Source organism: Solanum stenotomum, chromosome 6 (assembly GCF_019186545.1).
Source record: "Solanum stenotomum isolate F172 chromosome 6, ASM1918654v1, whole genome shotgun sequence".
Taxonomy (NCBI): Eukaryota; Viridiplantae; Streptophyta; class Magnoliopsida; order Solanales; family Solanaceae; genus Solanum; species Solanum stenotomum.
Window position 1 is genome coordinate 27,703,694 of NC_064287.1, and position 21,290 is coordinate 27,724,983.

Here is a 21,290-nt window from a genome sequence, read left to right on the forward strand (position 1 = left end):
GCCCTGTTACATACTCGTATATTCAATGAACTAATGTCATTCGACCTGCATGATTTCATGATCTAAATTCAGGTAATTAGGATCATCGTTCTTTTGAGATCACATCATCTGCTCGTCAGCTTTTAGTGAGTCCTCCTTGCTTTCGCGAACTCCAATTTTATAATTTATTAGTAGTAGCATTTTGAGGTGTTGTAGGTCTTGTATTGACACCTATCTTTATGCAATATAGGTTTCATAGATAGATAGTCTTGATCAGTCTTTCAATATTCAATTTCAGATGTTTTATTTAAAACTTATGTTTGATGCTCAGTATTTTCATTTACCTTTGAGATTTAATAAACTGTTTTTAAAAAATTCTTCAGTTTTGATATTTGTGTATGCTTGAGTTAGTCTTCCGCTTAGTAGTCAGCCAGGACAAAAGTTTACATGGGAACCAACAATGGTTCTCGAATGTGAGTCACACCTAGGGTGTAGGTTCGGGGCGTGACATAGAATTTCACTTTTATATGAAGATATTCAAATGAAATCAAATATTGATATGAATATATTATTTCTAACTAATGTTTTTGAGATGGTCAAATGCAAGAAGATTATTCCATCTACATAACGAAAGTTATATTTTTGTATGTTACAATCATATTATCATTAATTATTAAATCCATAATGTTTTCCATCTTCTCAAAAGTTAATGTCATATTTATAATTAAATTCATAATGTTTCCCTCTTATCTTATATAATAATAATAATAATAATAAAATCTTTATCTTTATGTTATTTTGAGCTTAATTTTACAGCAAATTCTAAATTATTATTTTGTCACATTTATTTGCATATACTTAAAGTCTCATGCACTGGTCTCATTTTAAATTTTGTTTTATACTATTAATTTTACTAAGATGCTCTTACTACTTTAGAAGGCCAAGGCATGAGGAGAGGAGAGGAGAGGAGATTGAGTTCTACACGAATACATATGAAGAGAGAAAAAATGTTCCCACAAAATTCATGTGAACATACACTTTGTTTGGATCATTGTTACCCATTGTATTGTACTGTATCGTATCGTTATCATACCTACAATGTTTGTTTTGATTGTTACTTAAAATGTATTGTATTGTGTTGTTAAATTTCTTTGTTACGTAACAATGAAAAACCCCATTTTATGAAACAACTGATTTGATGTGTTCCCGTTGTTACTTAATTTCTTTTTTCAATTATATCCTTACATAATATTTCATATTACTTTTTTACCCTTTATCCTATATTATTTAATTTTAATCAAACCTCCTACCCTAGAATAATTAAGGATATTTTTGTAAATTTATAAATTACAATACAGTAGGATACAGTCAAACCAAACAATAAAAATGCTATTAAACAGCAGCAAACAATACAGTCTAGCCAAACATTGTATATCATACAATAGAGTACCATACGATACAGTACATTATAAAACAATGGGTAACAATGATCCAAACAGAGTGTTAGGCTCCGAACCAAGAAACATTAGGTTCTGTCGTGCACTAAAACTACTACTTTCTATATTTCAAAAAGAATAACCTGCAAACAATACAGTTTAGCCAAACATTGTATCTATCATACAATACAATACAATAGAGTACCATACAATACAGTACATTATAAAACAATGGGTAACAATGATCCAAACAGAGTGTTAGGCTCCGAACCAAGAAACATTAGGTTCTGTCGTGCACTAAAACTACTACTTTCTATATTTCAAAAAGAATAACCTACTTTATTTTTTAGTCAGGATACCCTCTTTTCTTTTTTAAGACTTCAATTTCAATTTTTCACATAGCATGTTTAAGGCCACAAAACTAAAATAACATATTAGTACATTTGACATTACTTTAATATATAACCACAAAATTTAAAAATCTTCTTTATTTTCTTAAACTCCGAGTCAAGTCAAACTAGGTCATTCTTTCTCAAATAAGAAGGGAACAATCACCAGCACTACGACATCAAATAATCTAAAGTCGCAATATTCTTAATAAGTTGTGCTAAAGTATTACATTTTGATTTTGAGTAGAAGTAACACTTTCGAGTCTAAGAGACATTCATCCACAAGTCCATACCACAAGCGTCTTAGGAAAAGAAAAAAGAAAAAAAAAGCTTCAAGAAATAGTACCAAATGCAACAGTCATACTACAACTCTTTCAGTTCCTGCTCGAACTTGAGCAATTTTTCCTGAAAAGGCTGCAGAAATTGCTTCATATCCTGTTTTATTCGATGCTTGTCTTCTTGTCCAAGATCCTTGTCTTCACTAAGACTCACTTCAATCTACAAATTAACAACAAAACTTGATAGTAACTAGCTAAAAGAAAATTACATTACGAACATATTTCTTTCCATAAGTTTGGGGAGAAAGGTTGTCAAATCTTCGAAATGCAAGAAAAACACGAAAACTTCTACCCAGCAAAAAAAATAATACAGGCACCAGCTATATTATTTCTCTTACGTCTGCATCAAGGAAGGACATTATTTATTTTTCTATTTAGAAAAAACTTAATATGTATTCTTGTCTAAACTGTAAGTGCCAGATAAAATTCGTCTAAACAATGAAGGGCAATAATAGTTTTTCTTCTTTCTGCAAAATCATTATCATACTACCAAATATTTATTTCCAATGGTTTCTTATATGGAAGTATAAAAACATGTCTAGCAAAGTACCTGCAAATCATCTATCTCGCCAAAAGAGAACTCTGGTATATCTATATGGCCCTTGATCACCTTTTTCTCATCTCCAACAAGCCATTCCCCTAATTACAGTATAACATTATTTGCTTGTTAAATGAAAACAGAAGATCATGGAAACCGTTTAGAAAGTTAAAGGGTAGAAAACTTCAAGAAACAGATTTCAAAGGAGAAAAGAAGTACCCTTGACTTTGATCGTGAGCTCATATGTATAGCCAACACGCTTTTTATTCCGTACAGTCACCAAAAATGCCTGTTATGTTATCCAAACATCATGAGGAAAGATATAGAAATGATAAGACTACAAAATACACCTGTGTGGAAGTGGATGGTTTTGACTGTACGACAATATATATCGTTTTGGCCTATCTCCATTTAAGAGATTCTTCGTAAATACACTCATAAAGTAAATAGATGGGAATAGAGGAAACTGTTAAACACAACCAATTCTTTAGTTCCTAAACACTTCAGCCATATACAACTATATAATTAGATCCAATCCCCTTGATAAGGTCCTGCAAAATTATGTGTAACATAGTTTAAAACCACATAAGAATTTTTGATAGGCTTTAGATACTTCATATTTTCACTTTATCCATACCATTTATTTAAATAAAGTTCACCTTCCCCATATAATGTCTCTTGAAAAGAAAAAGAGAAAAGCAAAGATGAAAGTAACGAAAAAAAAAAAGAATCAAAAAAGTCCTTATCAACCTCAATTAGCTAACTATGTTAGGCATAAAAGAAAAGAACAAAGCACTCACATCACCAGAACATCGTGTTACTTCGGCCACTTCTGCTCTGCCACCAGAATACTCCAGTGATCCCACAGATATGAGCAGCTCCTGCCATTCAAGAGAATCAGGCAACATAGACATAGATACATACCTACAAATAATACACATGCGCACACACATGTATGGTTTAACTTTCGATCTCAGTAATAAGATTCTTATCATATTAAATAAAAATTGGAACTTTTCAGAATATTTTTCAAAACACAGAGAATTGTGAACTTTTTTTAACATAAATATTCACAAAGAAGCAACTAATACAAAAATACAACAAGATAGAAAAAGAAGGTACACCATGGATCATATCCATGCGTGAAAAAGTTCCCTGTATTGACATAATTGTTGAACATTTGGAGCTTATGGTACTACGTTGAACTAAATAAAAGCATAATGATACAATCCGATTATTATAAAATTGCAAATCATTACATTTTCAACATTTACTTTTTATATATAGCTTAAGTTGGTTTTACACTTTCTACCAAACATCCAAAAATAGGTTTTATTTCCGCTTTCCTAAGAAAGGTTAGAAACTTGTGATAATTGTAAGGAGAAAGTGCTTTGAGAACAACCAATCAGATATCTTTAAGAGTTCACGTTAAATGTTAATCTGATGTCCCCGAAGGAAAACAACCAATCAGATATCTTAAAAGTGTTACAGTTTCTAATGTTAACGTAGAAAGGTGAGAGAATTGCATAGCTACAAGGAGATCTAGTATTTGGAGAACTGCTACCAGATCTCATTTTTCATGTTAAGAAGTAGAAAAATAATTTCAAAATAAATATTCGAAACTTCAAATAATTTGTATAGTGTAAAGGAACATGCATAAATTACTAATAGACTGATGATGGGCAATCCGGCAGCTATGAAATCAACCATCATGACATCATAAATTGGTCACCCCGTGTGATTTCAGAGAACTCATACTGTGAAGAAGCATTAAAAAACAATGCATTAAGAGTATGAAGAAGACATAGAAAATTAGAAACCATCTAGGAAGGTGGCTAGATCTTTTGTGTGCTCTGTATGTACCTTTTTTCTGATAATTATAGTAATATTTTACAATTTATTATCCCAAAAAACAAAAAGAGTATGATGGTGGATGGTGGATGCCGGATGGAACTTATAATTACAGAGCAGATTTTTCTCTTGCATAAGAAAAAACACAATTAGATAGGGGGTATGAGGAGAGCCAAGACTAGGAGCCACTGGGATTGGGTTGCTGACATAAATAGAGCATCCTAAGACTTCCATTGCAATAATACATTCAAAGGAAAAGGAAGAGAGAAGGATGAATGGAAGTGTAATTTTAATTAAAGAAGTATAATTTGTATTATATTTTTTTACTTTATACTTAATATAATCTAATGGCATATTAAGTAACTGATTTTTAAAAAAAAAAAAAACTAATGGCATATTATGTTTACTGATTTCAAAAAGAAATTAAACATGTCTTGTTGATAAGTCAACGTAATTATTGAAGTTCTTAATCACATAATTGGATAATTTTAAATAAAAAATGTATTTATGAGGAACGAAGTTAGGCTGGAGAATTACACTATCAAAAGGACACAAGTGGACAAGTATTTAAATATGTAAATAATTACACTTCGATGAAGATCATAAATAAAAAAATATTGGCATTTTTAGAAATTTGTGAGCATGTAAATTTCTTAGTTATAGATATCAGATAGAAATAAATGTATTTCAATATTTATTTAAGTTTTAATTTCACTCCTAAGGGAGACAAGACTGAAATGGTTCAGACATGTGAAGAGAAGGTGCACAGATGGCATGGTAAAGAGGTATGAGAGGTTGGCTATAGCAGGGATAGGAGAGGTAGAGGTAAGCCAAAGAACTGAGGGATGTAATTAGACAGTTCATGGCTAAACTCCTACGTACCAAGGACAAAACCCTAAATAAAAAGATATGGAGATCAAGAATTACAATAGAAAGTTTGTAGGTAGTTGAGTGTTGCCACACTATACGTGGGAGAAGTAGGGGGCTATAGCCTCATCTCCTCCCCTCCTATTAGTAGTAGTTAGTAATTGCTTGTTTCTTATTCTTCAATATGTGGTACTATCTATTGTTCTATTTGCTTTGTATCTTGTTATTTTGCAATTGTACTTTCCTTGCTTCGAGAAACTTCTCTTTTGAGTCGAATGTCAAGATTTGCACACATCCTACCCTCTCATACCCCATGTGTGGGACTAAACTGGATATGATTTTGTTGTTAATTTCACTCATAATTTCATGTGGCAAAAAATACCACAATTTATTATTTCATCTTATAGAATCATCTAATACAACAAAAAATCAACGAATGCAAGTTTATATTATAATAGTTAAAACCTTAATTTAGAGCCTAAACACAAATAATTTAATAATGATCTATAAGGATATTAATAAATAATAATTAACACATTAATAAAGCACTTCATTCATTCTATTTTACTTGTCATTTCATTTTTTACACGCCCCTTCAAAAATACCCCCATCCGCCCCATTTTATTTATTGATAGCTTTTATCATGCCCATTAATTAAAACAATAAATACAAAGTATTAATTACTGAGTTATCCTATTTATTACTCCTTTTATCTTAATCTAAGTGTCTTACTTCCCATTTTGGTCCATCCCAAAAAGAGTTTGTTTCTATATTTAGTAAGTATTCCAACTCTATCATTCTACATGGCAAGTTTAAGTTTAAGATCACAAGATTTAAAGGACTATCACATCTTTCTTTTAAGACTATAAGATTCAAACATCACCATTTATTTTTTAAACCCCGAGCACAGTCTAACTAAGACATATAAAATTGGGACGGAGACAGATGTTTTCAAGAATTGAACAAAACTAAAAAGAACTACTAGTATAGTTGAAAATACCAACAAACTTTAACTTAAAGTGATTATTGATTTAACATGAAGGGAGTATTAACTCAAAAAGAATCAATAAGTGGTAAGAAGAGATCCATAGAAATTACAATTGGATCACACCAATTACAAAGGCCCAAGTGGGAATGGTCTTAAAAAAAGGGTGAGGGGAAAAATGGGAATATGCAAGAAAAAGGCAACATCAAGTGTTGTGTGTGGCAACTTCACATCACCAAAGAACTAATATTCCGGATTAACTCTTGTGAGGACTAGATTTTTTTAGAATAATTCTACATAGTAATAATATATGTATATATGTGTTTTTTTTTTTTTTGTGTGTGTGTGTGTGTGTGTAGAGAGCATGAGGAAAAGAGGGAGGGGATAAAGTTTTTCGGAAAGACAAAAAAATGTATCGAAGTTGCAAATTAGACTCTCCTTGATACCCAGGACGCCGTACGGTTTTCACATAGGCTAGAAAACTGTAAATCAAATTTTGGGCTCTATATTCACAAAATCTGAAAGCCACCCGGAGAATTCATTGGACAGCTGATAATTCCAAGCTTATAAGCCTTTTCTTTTTGATTATAAATCAAATAATAATATTACCTCATCGAAAAAAGCATTAAGCGGGTTTCAGCTTAGACTGTTGACAACCCCACTTTGAATTATAAGGTATGTGTACTTGATTCCTCTATCAGACACAGCCTCTCTACCCCACAAAAGTAGGGGTAAGGTCTGTTGTGTACATCCAGCCCTCCCTAGACCCCCCTTGGGGGACTACATTGGGTATGTTGTTGTTGATTCCTTCTATAGTTGGGGTGTCGAATCATTCTTCAAATGGCTCATTGATTTGTAGAGAAGTACAAAGTGACATAGAACTATAAAGTCTGATCATATAGGCTGTAAAGATAACTAGCTTTAGTACCATTTTCTTATTGCCCATGTCCTCGAAGGTGTCTAACTGGCTCAGGAGTTTAACTAAGTTCTAGCTTTCATTCCTAACAGGCAGTACTTCCATTTGGTTACCCCTTGAGCCATGTACCTACATGGCTTAAAAGACTCCCCTAGAAGTCACCTTCATGGCCTCAATTCATAGGTTACAATCTGGTTGTTTATCATTCTAAATGAGAGACGTTCTTAAAAGGAATCATAACTCTCTATCACATTCACAGATTACATGATATCTAAGATGTCTTTCTAATTTACTGCAAATAATATCATCCATATAATTTGACAGTTAAAAGGCCTTCAAAAATAACTGAATCCTAGTGCTACGATGTTTAACCATTGCAGTTCATGTCAAATATGATGATTTTTGTTTTAGCCTTTCAGACCTTGGTAATAGAAAGAGGGAGACACTCAACTAAATCTTAGCTTATTTTAGAGCATTTTGGCAGAAGGGGCCAATCAGATCCTCTTGCCCCATTATTGTCTGTCTCATAAAGATAATATACTCAATACTCTGAACTTATTTTCTGTTCTAATGAGCTCCTGATCATAATTTATTGGAAATTTATATAGAACACCAAACAGATCTTCAAAAGATCTGATACCACCAGATTGCAGAGCTCATTAGATCTGATGGGCTGATGGAAGCATTGAACATCGCAAGGAGAGGCAATTTCATGGGAAATTTTTAAAAAAGATCACTTCAAAATGTGATGAAGAGAATGTTGTGCTCACACCTTAATTCGTTCATTCGCCCATTTATTTAGATTTTTCTCCTCCCATGTTCCAGCCTGCAAAATAAAAATAAAAATTATCAGTTGATACGCGACGTAAGTAGAATCAGTCAGCAGACACAAACCATGCAAAACCATTAGTCATGAATGTTTTTCCTGTAGAATTGCAAGTTTTCCCAGTATGTTTTATTTGTTTATTATTATGATATTTTTCTTTTTGAGGGGTAAGGAAATAAATCACAATGAGATAGTGGCAGATGACATCTAAGAAACCCCAGGCTAGCATCTTTCCTTCATTCGCTCTGGATAGGGAGAATGAGCATTCCTCATTGAGGTCGGCATCCCATGACCCTGACCAGCCCAAAAAGCACAGCCAAGTCCAAAGACTGAGCTATTCTAGATCTTCTTGTAACCTTAGTTGTTAAACGTAGCATAGCCAAAAGCCAGGCTGCTTTATTGATTTGACATTGATACAATGGGCCACCAGGCTTAACTGCAAGTCTTTTAGTTGATGTGTGCATATACATTAAAATGTCCCAACTACATAGAGCATACAAAAAGAGAAAAGCACAACTTCACAAATAGCAATGTACAAGAAAGGTGCTTTTGATAGAAGTTTTAGCCTAAATACAGTATAGTAAGTGTCATTTTCAAAAAAAAATAAAATACAGTATAGTGAGTGTTAACTCTCTACGCCTAACAAATTTAGGTATTTCTATAACATCACTTGCTCAAATACAATGAACATTAAAAAATTTAAAAAAATAAATAAATAAATACAATGAACATAGACATACTTTAAAATATAACTACATTGATTTTCTTTATTTTCAGCATACCCTCAATCTCAAGGTGGTTAAATAACTTAAGTTCAAACTACTTTGAATTAAGCGAAGTATGCAGGCTTTTTAACTTTAATTAAAATAAAGGCCTCAGGATAGTATTCACATAAATAGTGCCATTGAAATAGTACTAGAGGAATAAAGTTGTTGGAATAGTACTATTTGAATAGTTATTCCGAGTAGTGCCACACGAACACTTTTTTAAAGATGAAATTAGGATGAAGATCATAGGAGATCAAATTTGAGTCATCCCAGAGACAAAATAGTTCGATGAACTCTAAACATCTGCCTAAGTCTTGATGTGAAAAGTTACTTGGTACATGTACTAGTGAAATGATATAGGTACCTAGTGGAAACAAACACCATAATTATTATACAAGAAAAAATACCACGTGAACATATTCTCGCTAAAATAAAACTATCCTGACATTACCCTAAGACTGAGTCACGCAATCGTGAGACAAATTGATTGCATCTGTTATGAGACAACATGTAGTTCTATATTTCTATCTATTATATTGTCTGCTTGACCAGATATCTTTAACAATTCACAGAACCTTATGGTGTAAACTTATGGAGGTCTATCAGAACTGACTTTTGGAAGGATGATTGGCATGAGGCAAGCAACCTGCAATCACTCTTCCTGAACATACACTATATAGTTCTTCATCATCAAAGGACTATTGCAGACCATGGGACACCTCAAGGTTGGAGCTTCACCTTAAGAAAACATCTAAATGATTTGGGAGATCCAAAGAGCGGCTGATTTCTTCAACACAATTGAAGATTTCAATTGTTCGCGGCAGGACAAGATGTTTTATGGTGGGCTGGTGGCAGGGAATTAATAAGGGGTCTTTCAAGGTGACTATTGTGTACAGTAGGCTGAATCACTCCAACCAAGAGCCAAGCAATAAGCCTTGGAAATGCATCTGGAAAAACAAACACCACACAAAGTGACTTGTTTTGTATGGTTGCTAGCTAAGGAGGCAGTACTGACTCAAGATGAGGAGAGGGAAAACAATATGTTCTAGATGATTCTTTTTAGCGGAACTGCTGAGACAGTTAACTATCTATTTTCTTCATTGCAAGATCACAGGCCAACTCTGGAGACAATTCCTAAATCTCGAAGGCATGTCTTGGACTATGCTCGGAAAGATTCCAGAAGCACTTCAGAGCAGGGAGGAAGCAGGTATGAACGCTATAAGTACAAGGAAATTGTCCTTGCAAGCATTTGGTGGACTATATGGAAGGAAAGGAACTCTAGATGTTTTGAGAATATAGAAAGAACACAAAAGATTAAGTTGAATTGACTTTTGATACTACGTTTTTGGTATAATCAGTTTATACCCAAATGCTACTGTATCTATTATTGGTGTTTTAGACTCAATTTTATTATAAGCAAAAGGAATACTCAGGAAGTATACCAGTAATACTTGCAATCAAAAACACATGACTGAGATTGTCCTCCTATGGAATCATAAGCAATCTAAAATACTACGAATATCCTCATCTTCTTGAGGATATTCACGTTTACACCAAATATAGAGAAGAACCAAACAATTCAGCTTCATCTTCTCCATAGAGCAGCTCTTGTTCTCAAAATATCTTTGGTTCCTTTCCAACCAAATAGTCCACCAAATGTAAGCTGGGACAATCTTCCATCTCTCCTTGTGCCCTAACTGATTTTCATCCCTATTCCAACATGCCAAAGCTTCTTTTATCTTCCCAACTGATGCCCCTTGTGTGGATGAAAATCTGCCAAAGTTTCAGTCTCCCTACAGTATAAGAAGAGATGGTTTATTGGCTGCCTCACTTGCACAAAAAAGAAAACCTAGAACAAAATGGGATACCCCTCTTCATAGGTTATCCTGAGTGAGAAGCCTGTTTTGCTAGAATCCAAGTGAAACAGGCCACCTTGAAAGGCACCTTAACTTTCCATATCATTTTCCATGGCAATAGCTTAGTTGAGTGTGGGTCCTCTATGAGTTTTTGTAAGTTGATCTGACTAAGAATCTCCCTTCCTTGCCTGGAACCCAAAATAGTTTTTCGTAATTGTTCTTGAGGCCCTTGCATTGCTCCAGGACATCTAAAAATTCAACCATCCTACCCACCTCCCAATCATTTAAAGGCCTCTTGAACCTTAAGTTGCCACTCTGATCATCTCTCTCATCTCTTTAACCGTGGCCACTTTTTAGACTCAAGTTGAACAGGTAAGGACAGTAACTTTGAGTGCCTCTTGTCCCACCCAACCTTCCTCCCAAAATAGGGTTTTCCTTCTATCTCCTATCTTGATTTTGCACTTGTTTATAAGTTTTGGCCATAAATTTCTGATTGTCCTCCAAACTCCATTGCCATATGGTTGTGTTGCTACTTTGGTGATCCACCCTGTCTCAAATTCCATATATGGCCTTTATGGTATCTTTCCGTGGTGATTGTTCTGGAGATGAAAACCTCCGCAACCATTTCATTAGCAAACTGTGATTTTGTAGCTTAAAGTTCCTTGTTCCCACCCATTCTTTCTTGCTAACTAGAACTTGATCCCATTTGACCAAGTGAAACTTGTAATTGTTTGGGTCACAGTTTCCTTGCCAAAAAAATTTCTTCTGATGGTACCCAATCTATCTCTTACACTTGTTGGCATAGGGTACATAGTCATCATGTAGGTAGGCAAAGCATCAAGGACACTATTGATGAGAGTGGCAGAGTTACCCTAGGATAGATACTGGCTTTACCAATTGGCAAGTTTATTCTCACATTTCTCTAGTACATTGTTCCAGATGCCCTTTGTTTTGTTGGTCTCCCAAAGGCATTCCCAGATATATTATGGGCAGCTCTCCAATCTTTCCTCCCAAAATATTTGTCAGACTGTCTGTCAATCCTAGGTACCTCATTAACTGGGTAGATGAAGCTTTTGCCCCAATTAATGTGAAAACCTGAGGTTGCTTCAAACAGCTTAAAAACTTCAGATGGTTTCTATCTACATCACAAAAAATTCAGAGTATCATCTACATATTGGAGGTGGAAAATGGCTTAGACTCTATTATCCTCCATGTAGAATTGGAACCCCTTATCCAACTATTTATTTGGGTTGTTCTTACCATATCATTGAGACCATCCATTGCCAAGGTAAAGAGAAGGATCCCCTTGCCTGAGACCTCTCTCATATGAGAAAAAAACATGTGGGAGAATCATTAATCAAATTGAGAATTTCACTATAGTAGTGCAAAATTTGATCCAATTTATCCCTCTTTCCCCAAGATGTTATTCAAAGTCTTCCTGACGAAGCCCCAATGTAAGTGGTCATAGGCTTTTTCTATATTCAGCTTTCAGAGAATGCCAAGGACCTTACTGATTTGCCTCACATCTACACACTCATTAGCAATCACAATAGCAGCCATGATTTTCCTGCCCTTAATAAAAGTCATCTAATGTGCATCCAATAATTTGGATACTACTTTTTTCAACATTTCAGATAGCACCTTTTAAATGATCTTATAAATGCTACCTATTAGGCTAATAGGTCTAAAATCCTTCAATTCTTTAGCCCCGAACTTCTTTGGAATCAAGGCTATAAATGGTAGCATTGAAGCTCCTCTTAAAGATGTTTTGATCATGAAAATTTTGAATTGTTGCCACTACTTCTTTGCTTACTATATCCTAACAATTGATGAAGAATGACATGGTGAATCCACCAGGTCTAGGTGCCTTGTCCCTAGCACGTGTCATAACACAATCTTTGATCTCAGACTCACTGAACTAACTTTGTAGGATTATATTGTATTCTTCACGAATAACAGATCCTGATCTATGGTTAAATTGAGGTATCCTATCTCTCTAACTTTGTGTACAAATTCAAATAAGATTTGACCAATTTCCTCTCTAATTACTATTGGATCCCCTGTGCACTCGCCATCCACAAAAAGTTTGTCTATATTATTGCATCTTTTGTGACAGTTCGCAGTCCTATGAAAGAACTAGGTATTCCTTTCTTTCAACCATAGAGCTTTGTACCTTGTCTCCGTACCCCCTCTTCCCTCTTTACATTCTCTACAAACTCTACCATAATAACTGCTCATAGATAGATCTCATCATGAGATAACTGTCTTTGGTCTTGAATTACCTCATGTTGTGTGAGCTAGCTTAGAATACTCTATTTTTGTAGTCCCAAATTGCCGTAGAGTAGTTCTACTCCACTCTTTTAGTATGCCTTTCAAATATTTTATTTTATCAACTAAGATATAAACATGTCTGCCTCTACAATTGTGAGGCTCCCACCACAACTTTACTTTCTCGTTGAAATTTTATGCCTGTAACCACCAATTCTCGAATTTGAAAAATGAATTTGATCTCTTCTAGTTGTCACACTCAAGAATAAGAGGACAGTGATCTGAAGTTACTCTATGTAGGATTGGTTGTTTGATATTCCTAAAAGAGCTCTCCCATGCTTAAAATATCAAAAATCTATCTAGTTTGGCTGCAACATCAACCGTTCCTTGCTAATTGGTCCACTAGCTTATACCCTCTACGAAATCAGAGTCATCCATCATAAGCTTTGTTATATCTTGAGCAGTTCTTCTCCCTTTCTGATCTGCTATTTGGAGTATAGACTCCTGCCATATGCCAACTAAAATCTTGTGTTTTGCCCACAAATTTGCAAGTTATACACATGCAAATAATGCCCCCTCTTGTACCACTTGCTTCTAGTTGCACATTTCACCCAGCTATTTGATCACAAATCTTTGGTAATATCCTTTATATCTCCTTGTAATTTTGTCTCTTGAAAGCAGGAAACGCCAGCTTTCCAATTGTGCATCAAACTTTTAATCATGAGTCTCTTCCTGACAACATTGAGACCCCTCACGTTTCATGATAAGATATTAACCCTCATTAATTTGGTCAATGTCACATCCCCCTGCTTCTCATGCCGTAACCGAAAAATTATTTCCAAATTCCAATCTCTTCAGTTCCTTCAAAACTTTGTTTTGGGAGTCATCGAAATCAAGGCCTTCGCTTCTTTAATGGAGCTTTCTCTATTTCCAATCAGTCTTTATGACCATTTCCTCTACTATTTCCTCACAGCCCTGAGAATGAACCCCAATTCTTCACCCAATCTAAGGATGTTTTGTCTAACCCACAAAGATACTGATTAATGAGAGTCTGGGTCAATATTCTGTGTCAATTGTGTTGAATTCAATGGAATAGCCTCTTCTACATTTAGTGCCCCAATGGAATGTTTGACTATATCACTTCTGTCGTCAATATGTATTATGGTCATGACATCCTCGTCTACTGGTTCCTTAATTTGAATTGCCTGCTCACTACCTCTTTCATTGATTTGACCAAGATCTCATAAAAGAAGTCCACATTCTTCTAATCTATTTTGTCGAAGAAAAATCAATCTTGTTGTTAATCTAATTTGCTTCAGCTTCATCACTTAAAGGGTCTCCATGCTTTTAATTACTGAGGCCTTTTTAAAAACATTTGTCCATTGGGCCATCAGATCCTGGCCCAAATATTCCAAGCCCATTCTTTTTCTCTTTGCCTTTATTTAAATTGAGGTCATGTGATGTCCCATGTGTTTTCTGACCCCACTACTTTTTCACATGGGAAGTCACGTGTTTGGACAGCTGTATAATTAAAATTTCCTTGGGAATTAGAGGTGCCCACACTCCTAATCACCTTTCTATGTCCTAGGTCTCCTCTTTTTTAGTGTTTCTCTATGGACCGTTGTGCAAAGGCTAGATTTTTTTTAGACCTTCAGTTACTACTCTCATTGGAGCTTATACCCAAACTTGGATCTTGAAGATTTTTTGTCGTGTCTTAGCTCCACCACCTTTGATACCGACACTTATCTCCTCTAACCTTCAATCCTTCCCATTTCAGATGGTTTCACAGCTCGGTTTCCTTCTCAATCTAAATCCATCCACTACAAAGATCACCTATTATTTGGAGAAACTTTTGAGGCCAGAACTGTAGTGGTAGCCCTACCAGCCAGATCCACACCTACTTCAGATTTTCTGTTATCAGTTTTGACATTGGCGACCACCAGTCGTGTTGGGGTTAGTGATTCTTCCAAAACCAGGTTCCTTTCACGATGTGGTCAACATCCTTCTTTGTGGGGAGTTCGAAAAGAAATTGGTTCGACCCATCTCATAGATGTTTACACCATGAAGATGCTGTCAGGTACTCGCTGACCATCAGAGTATCTCCGACAAGATGACACTTGGAATTTCCTATGGAAAACTGCCTACTACACTTCTAGCCAAAAGTTCATTCTGGGTTTTCCCTGCCTCATCAAAAATCACCAACAGATTTCCTTGTCTATGGGTTTTAGCAGCATTCATTTCTCTTGTGGACCATTTATTATTTCTAACTGTTTCAACATACAGTAATCCCTTCTCTGTATTTCATTGCTTTAATGTCATTGTCCTTGTCCTCTTAGCATTAATGAAGTCCATTATTTTGAGAGCAATGTCTAACCACCCTGAGTTGAAAGAGCATTCAGGAATGATGTTACTGCTTTCCTTTTCCCTTGTATTAATAATGTTAATGTGACGACCAAATTTGTTGAAGTTTCTAGGGAAAAAGAATTCTAAGACATGCTCATGAGATTTCCATCTTTTAACTACATTACCTTTGGTTTAGTGACTCTTCTCCGAAGCCATGGCATATCCATTCCACCACCTTCTGGCTAAAACTCGCTCTTGTAATCATGTTACGCCCTCTTTCTACCTAATCATAACAAAGTCTCGGCTCTTGAGATCATCCTAGTGATATCGTACGATTTAAATCCTACTGCAAAATATATGATATCTTCACCCATACTTGAGGAAAAGGAAAAAGGATGCTAGAAAAGAAAGAAAGAGGAGTCAGTAGGTTGACTCCGTTGATCGAATACCATCGAAAAAGGTCTCTGTAGGTCCAAAAGGGACCTTGGAGGTGGACCTTAGGAAAAGGGTCTGGGAGCATATTTCTCTCTCTTAAATAGGATAGTAAGATTTTGGAGTACATTTGTAAATATGGTTTCAATACAACTCATGCAATATTTTATTCAAATAAAATATATACAAAGTTGCCAGTTTCAATTCACAAGCCCTAAAACTACTGTAGATCCATAAGGCTAGACGAGATAAGGATATAAATATCGTCAACTTGACAAGATGACTAGCAATCCACAATGAAATTGCAAGGTTGTTATGTAGCACTAACTAGTCAAATGCTATGTGCAGACTGGGAACTAACTAGACAAATATGTAATGTTGAAAGATGACAAATGTTGTCAAAAATTTCCCAAAAATAAAGTAGCATAGGACCAGTCATCAAAAAGAGACAAGACCACTAAAACAATGAATGGATAAAAAGTGTTGCCAAGACAAGAGAAAGGAGAAGACTTCTTATTAACTTGACCTATAGTAACGTACAAGAAGGGCTCATTATATTGAAGTTTTAAGCTACCTAAAACATGACAAGTGATTATTCTTTAGGGCTAACAAGCAAGTAGTCATTAGAATATACTATCATGCCATGGGTCTATACAAGTAAATGAGGGTTTGAGGAGGATGTCACTCACTATATTTGTGCAGGGTGGATGAAGTGGAGGCTCACTTCCGGAATCTTATGTAACAAGATGGTGCAACCAAAATTTAAAAACATGTTCTACAAACTGGTGGTTGTACCAACTATATTGTATAGTGCACATTGTTGGCCAGTCAAGAACTTCACATTCAAAAGATGAAAGTTGTAGAAACAAAAATGTTGTGGTGGATGTATGGGCATACTAAGAGAGATAAAATTAGAAATAAGGATATCTGAGACGAGGTGGATTGACTTTGGTGGAGACAAGATGCAAGATTTTTCTATATGGCTGAAGTTCACTTATATGGCGACGTCATTTTGCGGTTTGTGAGTTTTGTTAAAGATGCGGATAGCCTCATTTTCCTACTAGGTTTAGTCATTTATGTATCTTTTTTTCTCTAACACTACACACGCCCCTTATAAATTCTACTCCCACTCCCTCTGTTCCATCTCTATTTACTTGTTAAATATTTTTTAATTTGATTTTCAATTTTACTTATCATTTTTACTTCCATTGCTTCTCTTCTTGAACTGCTTTGCACTGATTTTCTTCGAGTCCAAGGTCCATCAAATTCAACTTCTCTACCTCTAACCGTCCCTACACCCCATTTTGTGAGGCTACATTGGGTATATGTTGTTGTAAACATATTTTGAGCTTATAACCATAGGAATTCTTCTCTGACTTCAAGAGAGCAAAAGACATAGGTACTACCCTTATCCTAAAAAAATCAAATAAAAACATAATCTCCCTACTCATCCATTACCACGAAGCTACTACATCATCCAACAGAGATTAAAAAACACAATATAAATATGTGATGTTTCTACCAAAATTATGTAGAAAACACAGAGGATCAAACTTTTCTATTCCCCTGTCAAGATCAAAAAACAAAATAAGAAAAAGAGAGTGGGTATTTGGTACATACCCGATTCCAAGCAGAGCCTAGGTGGGTTTGGGTATTATTGGCTTGATTATTGAGGTCGTCAGATGTGAGCTTCTTTGGAAGAGGTAAAGGTGCAGCATCTTGCGTCGTTTGTCTAACCCAGTAGGTATAAGACGGCGTGGATTCGTTCTGTTTTTCTGTTGATACTGCTGCACCTCCTTCCATTATTATCAAAGAAAGATCCAAAGAATGAAATTAGATTAGATTAGATTAGATGCAGAGCGGAGAATGGGTCAAACGTAGTGGAGATGGGTTAGATTTTAAATAAGGATAGGTGTAGGCTCTTTCCTGATTCGAGAAGGTTCCAGGAGAATCAAGAGAGATTGAGATTCGAGGGTATTCAGTATTCACACAATAGCGGCGGCTCTTACTCCCTCCACTTCCAAACTTCAAGGATTTAAATAGGGGCGCTTGGACTAAAAAATATACTCGTTTTATCCCTACCTAGTAAAATTACACGCGCTTTGCGCTGAAATTTAATATCACGGAATTTATAAAATAATACTTAAAACCTATCAGTCATTAAAACTAAAACATTATATTGTCTTACATACAAGATTACGTAGTAACAAACATTAATAATGTAAAGAAAAATGAAAATTATTACATCTTATCATTTATCCTTAATAATATAAGCATAAATTAATAACCGCAAAAATACATACAAGGATCTGCAACATAAGCAATGGTGTCAGTGAGCCACTCAACAGGAGCAAAGTACACAAATATTTAATTGTGAAGAAGAGAGAGTAGGTTCAGAATTTTCGTTGTTTTAAAATGAGAGAAAATCCCTCTATTTATAGACAACAAAGGGTAGTGTGAACAAATGTTTATTGTGCCTTATCGGAAAGGTTACAACTATTTGGAAAAGTTGCAACCCTTTCGAAAGGTCACAACTTTTCATAAAAACCGCAACTCTTTATTAAAATCGCAACTCTTCATAAAAGTCACAATTTTTCATAAAAGTCGCAACTCTTTATAAAACTCGCAACTTTTCATAAATGTCTCAACTTTTCATGAAAGAGGAAAGCTAGTTTTGGAAATAAATAAATTAAAAGTGAATTCTTGTTTGTGGTGACGCCACGTAGGCGGGCCTAAGGTTCTCTTTTATATGTATATATGATTATTTGTGATGTCTTTTTCTTATTTGTCTCTTTTTATTTGTCCATTTTCACATATCAAGAAATTTAATTCATTTGCTTCATAATTAATACGATAAAATGATAAATTCATTATGTCAATCATTGTTTTCCTGTCAATTCAAGAGTTGACAAGTAACTAGGGACAGAGGGAGTACTATACTAGGAAAATTATCCGTGCCTCGCTCAGACATTCAATATTACAAAATTTATAAAATAATACTCACTACTAAAAACACAGCGTTTAGCGACGGATATTAGCGACGAACAATATTTTGTCGCTATATAACGACAGATTTGCGACGGAATAACCATTTTGTTGCAAAATTAACAAATAATTTTTTGATTTATAATATAGCAACAGATTTGCAACGGAATATTTAATCCATCGCTAAATATTAGCGCGAAAATTTGGCGCCTAATTTTCCCTACGGATTTAGTAACAAAGTAGTGGTGACAAATTTAATTAATATTAGGCGACGAAATTAGTGACGGAAAAAAGGTTGCTAAACTTTTAAATATATTTTTATAAAAATTATATTATATAGTGACGGAAATATACGTCAATATATTTTTTTCTAAATATATATATTTATTTAAAAGCAACGGATGTTAGAATCCGTCACTAATTGCGTTGCAATTCACTCCAATTTCAGAATTCAACCCTACCCCAATCTTTTAATCCTGACCATTGATCTCATCCTTTCAATCTTAGCCTCTCATTTCAAAATAATCCTACGGTCAAGATCTAATTCCTAAGCTTTCCTATTTTTATCTACCAAAAGACTCAAACCTAAATTCCTCATTCTTCTTCACCCTAGATCCGCCGCACCCCACCCTCTTCTCTTCCTCCTCGTCTCTACGTTGTCCGCCATCTCCGACGAGGCAGCCACCCATCTTCGTCCGCCANCTTCTTCTCCCTAGATCCACCGCACCCCACCCTCTTCTCTTCCTCCTCGTCTCTACATTGTCCGCCATCTCCGACGAGGCAGCCACCCATCTTCGTCCACCATCTTCGGCGAGAATATAAGAGGAGACGTTGCTCTCCTCTCTTATCCGCTCCTCTTCCTCCTCTCTCCTGTCACCCTTCTCCATCTTCTCTTCGCCAGCAGCAACAGCGAGGCTGCTGCTCCGGTGAACAGAAGCTCCGACCGGTGAGCCACCAGCAGTCGCACGGGCAGAGACAACAACAAACAACAGCGACACCAAACGCTGCTCCGACCAGTGAAGCAGCACACTCTGGTCAATGGCTGCGAGAACAACAACAACCATGGCTACCAAGAGACTAATCGGAAAGCTTGAAGTAAAATAGTTCTTGTTCGATTTCTGTTAAAGGCTCCGATCCAAGTATGTCCTCCTAATACCTATTTTCTATCTATTCAATTCTTTGTTTTATTTAGAACAAACTCTTAGATTTGAAGTGTGAATGTTTGCTTATATTATGTGTGAATGTTTCAATTTAAATTTTAGCTTGCTATTGTCTTCATTATTTTCTTCTTTTCAACTATTAAAGTTTCAGCTATAGCGATTTGTTACAAATTGATTTTTATGCTTTTGATGTTTTAAGGTTGTTAAGAAAAGTTGATTTTCCAACTACTCCTGTCGTCTACCAGCCTAATTATTTTCACTATGGATGTGCTTCCTTTGATGTTAGTTCTGTATAATAAATTTTTCATCTTTATGCATTTTATTGTTCATGTGTTTAGACACATGTTACTGGAGTAACTATAGCTTCTTTGTCTCCTATATTATGAGATTTTGAGATCTTTGAAAAAGTTTGTTATTTTTTGACCACCATCTGCCCATCCCAAAAAAAACTTTGTTTTAGCCTATTTGCATTGTCTTTCTATCCAAGAGGATTCAATTGAACTTCTTTCAATACACCTAGCTACGTATGCGGTTGACCTGTCATTATCTGAGGCAAAAGAACTAGTAGGGGTGGGATTGCGTGAAGGGCTGAAGTTGTGGGAGCTAGTCATTGACATTGAAAATGATGTGGAGGGTTGTTGTGACACCGCCGGTGTAGTATGTCGTCTCTGCCTAGTCATGGAAGATGAGAACTCGGAATGAGCCATTTGGGATATTGTTGTTGAGTGTTGATGATGAAATTTTTTTGGTTGTGGTTCTGTTCAAGTTATAATATGGTAGATATAGACAAATATGAACATAAAAAAGTATAATTTACCGCTCTTTTAGCAGTTGTTCCTAGGATGAATTTGTTTATTAAAACGCTTTCTGGTTTCTCCAAGATTAATACTAACTGGTTAATGCATTTGTGTATGTCAATTTTTTGTTAAGTGATTCAAGACAATAGCATGATTGACCAATTCATGATGTTGGAGGCTTCATGTTTCGACCTTTACCGTATAATGGCCTCATAAAAAGAGTAGTATCACAATAGCATCCTTGTTTCCTCTGACTTCTGCTAAACAAGAATTTCATATAGGTTAAGAATTGATTCTCATGGTTTTCAACAGTATAAGAAAGACCAATTTATGGAATTGTTGTGGGGAACTACATTTGTTGAATTGGTATTAGTTCATAACAGAACAATCCAATGAATATGCAAATGATGTCATGTTAGATTATTTTTAACTTGCTTTTAGTTTACATTTGTTGCATTGAATTTACGTGTGAATAACTGAGGACTATGAACTTTCTTGTCATTTTGTGGAAAATAAAAGCAAAGCAATCAATATTTGTGACATCAGATTCCAATCAA

The 21,290-nt window shown here is 35.2% G+C and overlaps 1 protein-coding gene across 1 annotated transcript; it reads right to left on the bottom strand.

Moving 5' to 3' along the window:
• Positions 1-1,874: 1,874 nt before the first annotated feature.
• Positions 1,875-17,805, bottom strand: LOC125869245 (uncharacterized). The gene is made up of 6 exons (XM_049549811.1): positions 17,412-17,805; positions 8,072-8,125; positions 3,481-3,561; positions 2,900-2,969; positions 2,693-2,781; positions 1,875-2,302 (listed from the first exon to the last, which is right to left on the bottom strand). The coding sequence occupies exons 1-6, from the start codon at positions 17,592-17,594 to the stop codon at positions 2,168-2,170; spliced, it is 612 nt and encodes a 203-aa protein (XP_049405768.1). The 5' UTR covers positions 17,595-17,805; the 3' UTR covers positions 1,875-2,167.
• Positions 17,806-21,290: the final 3,485 nt, after the last annotated feature.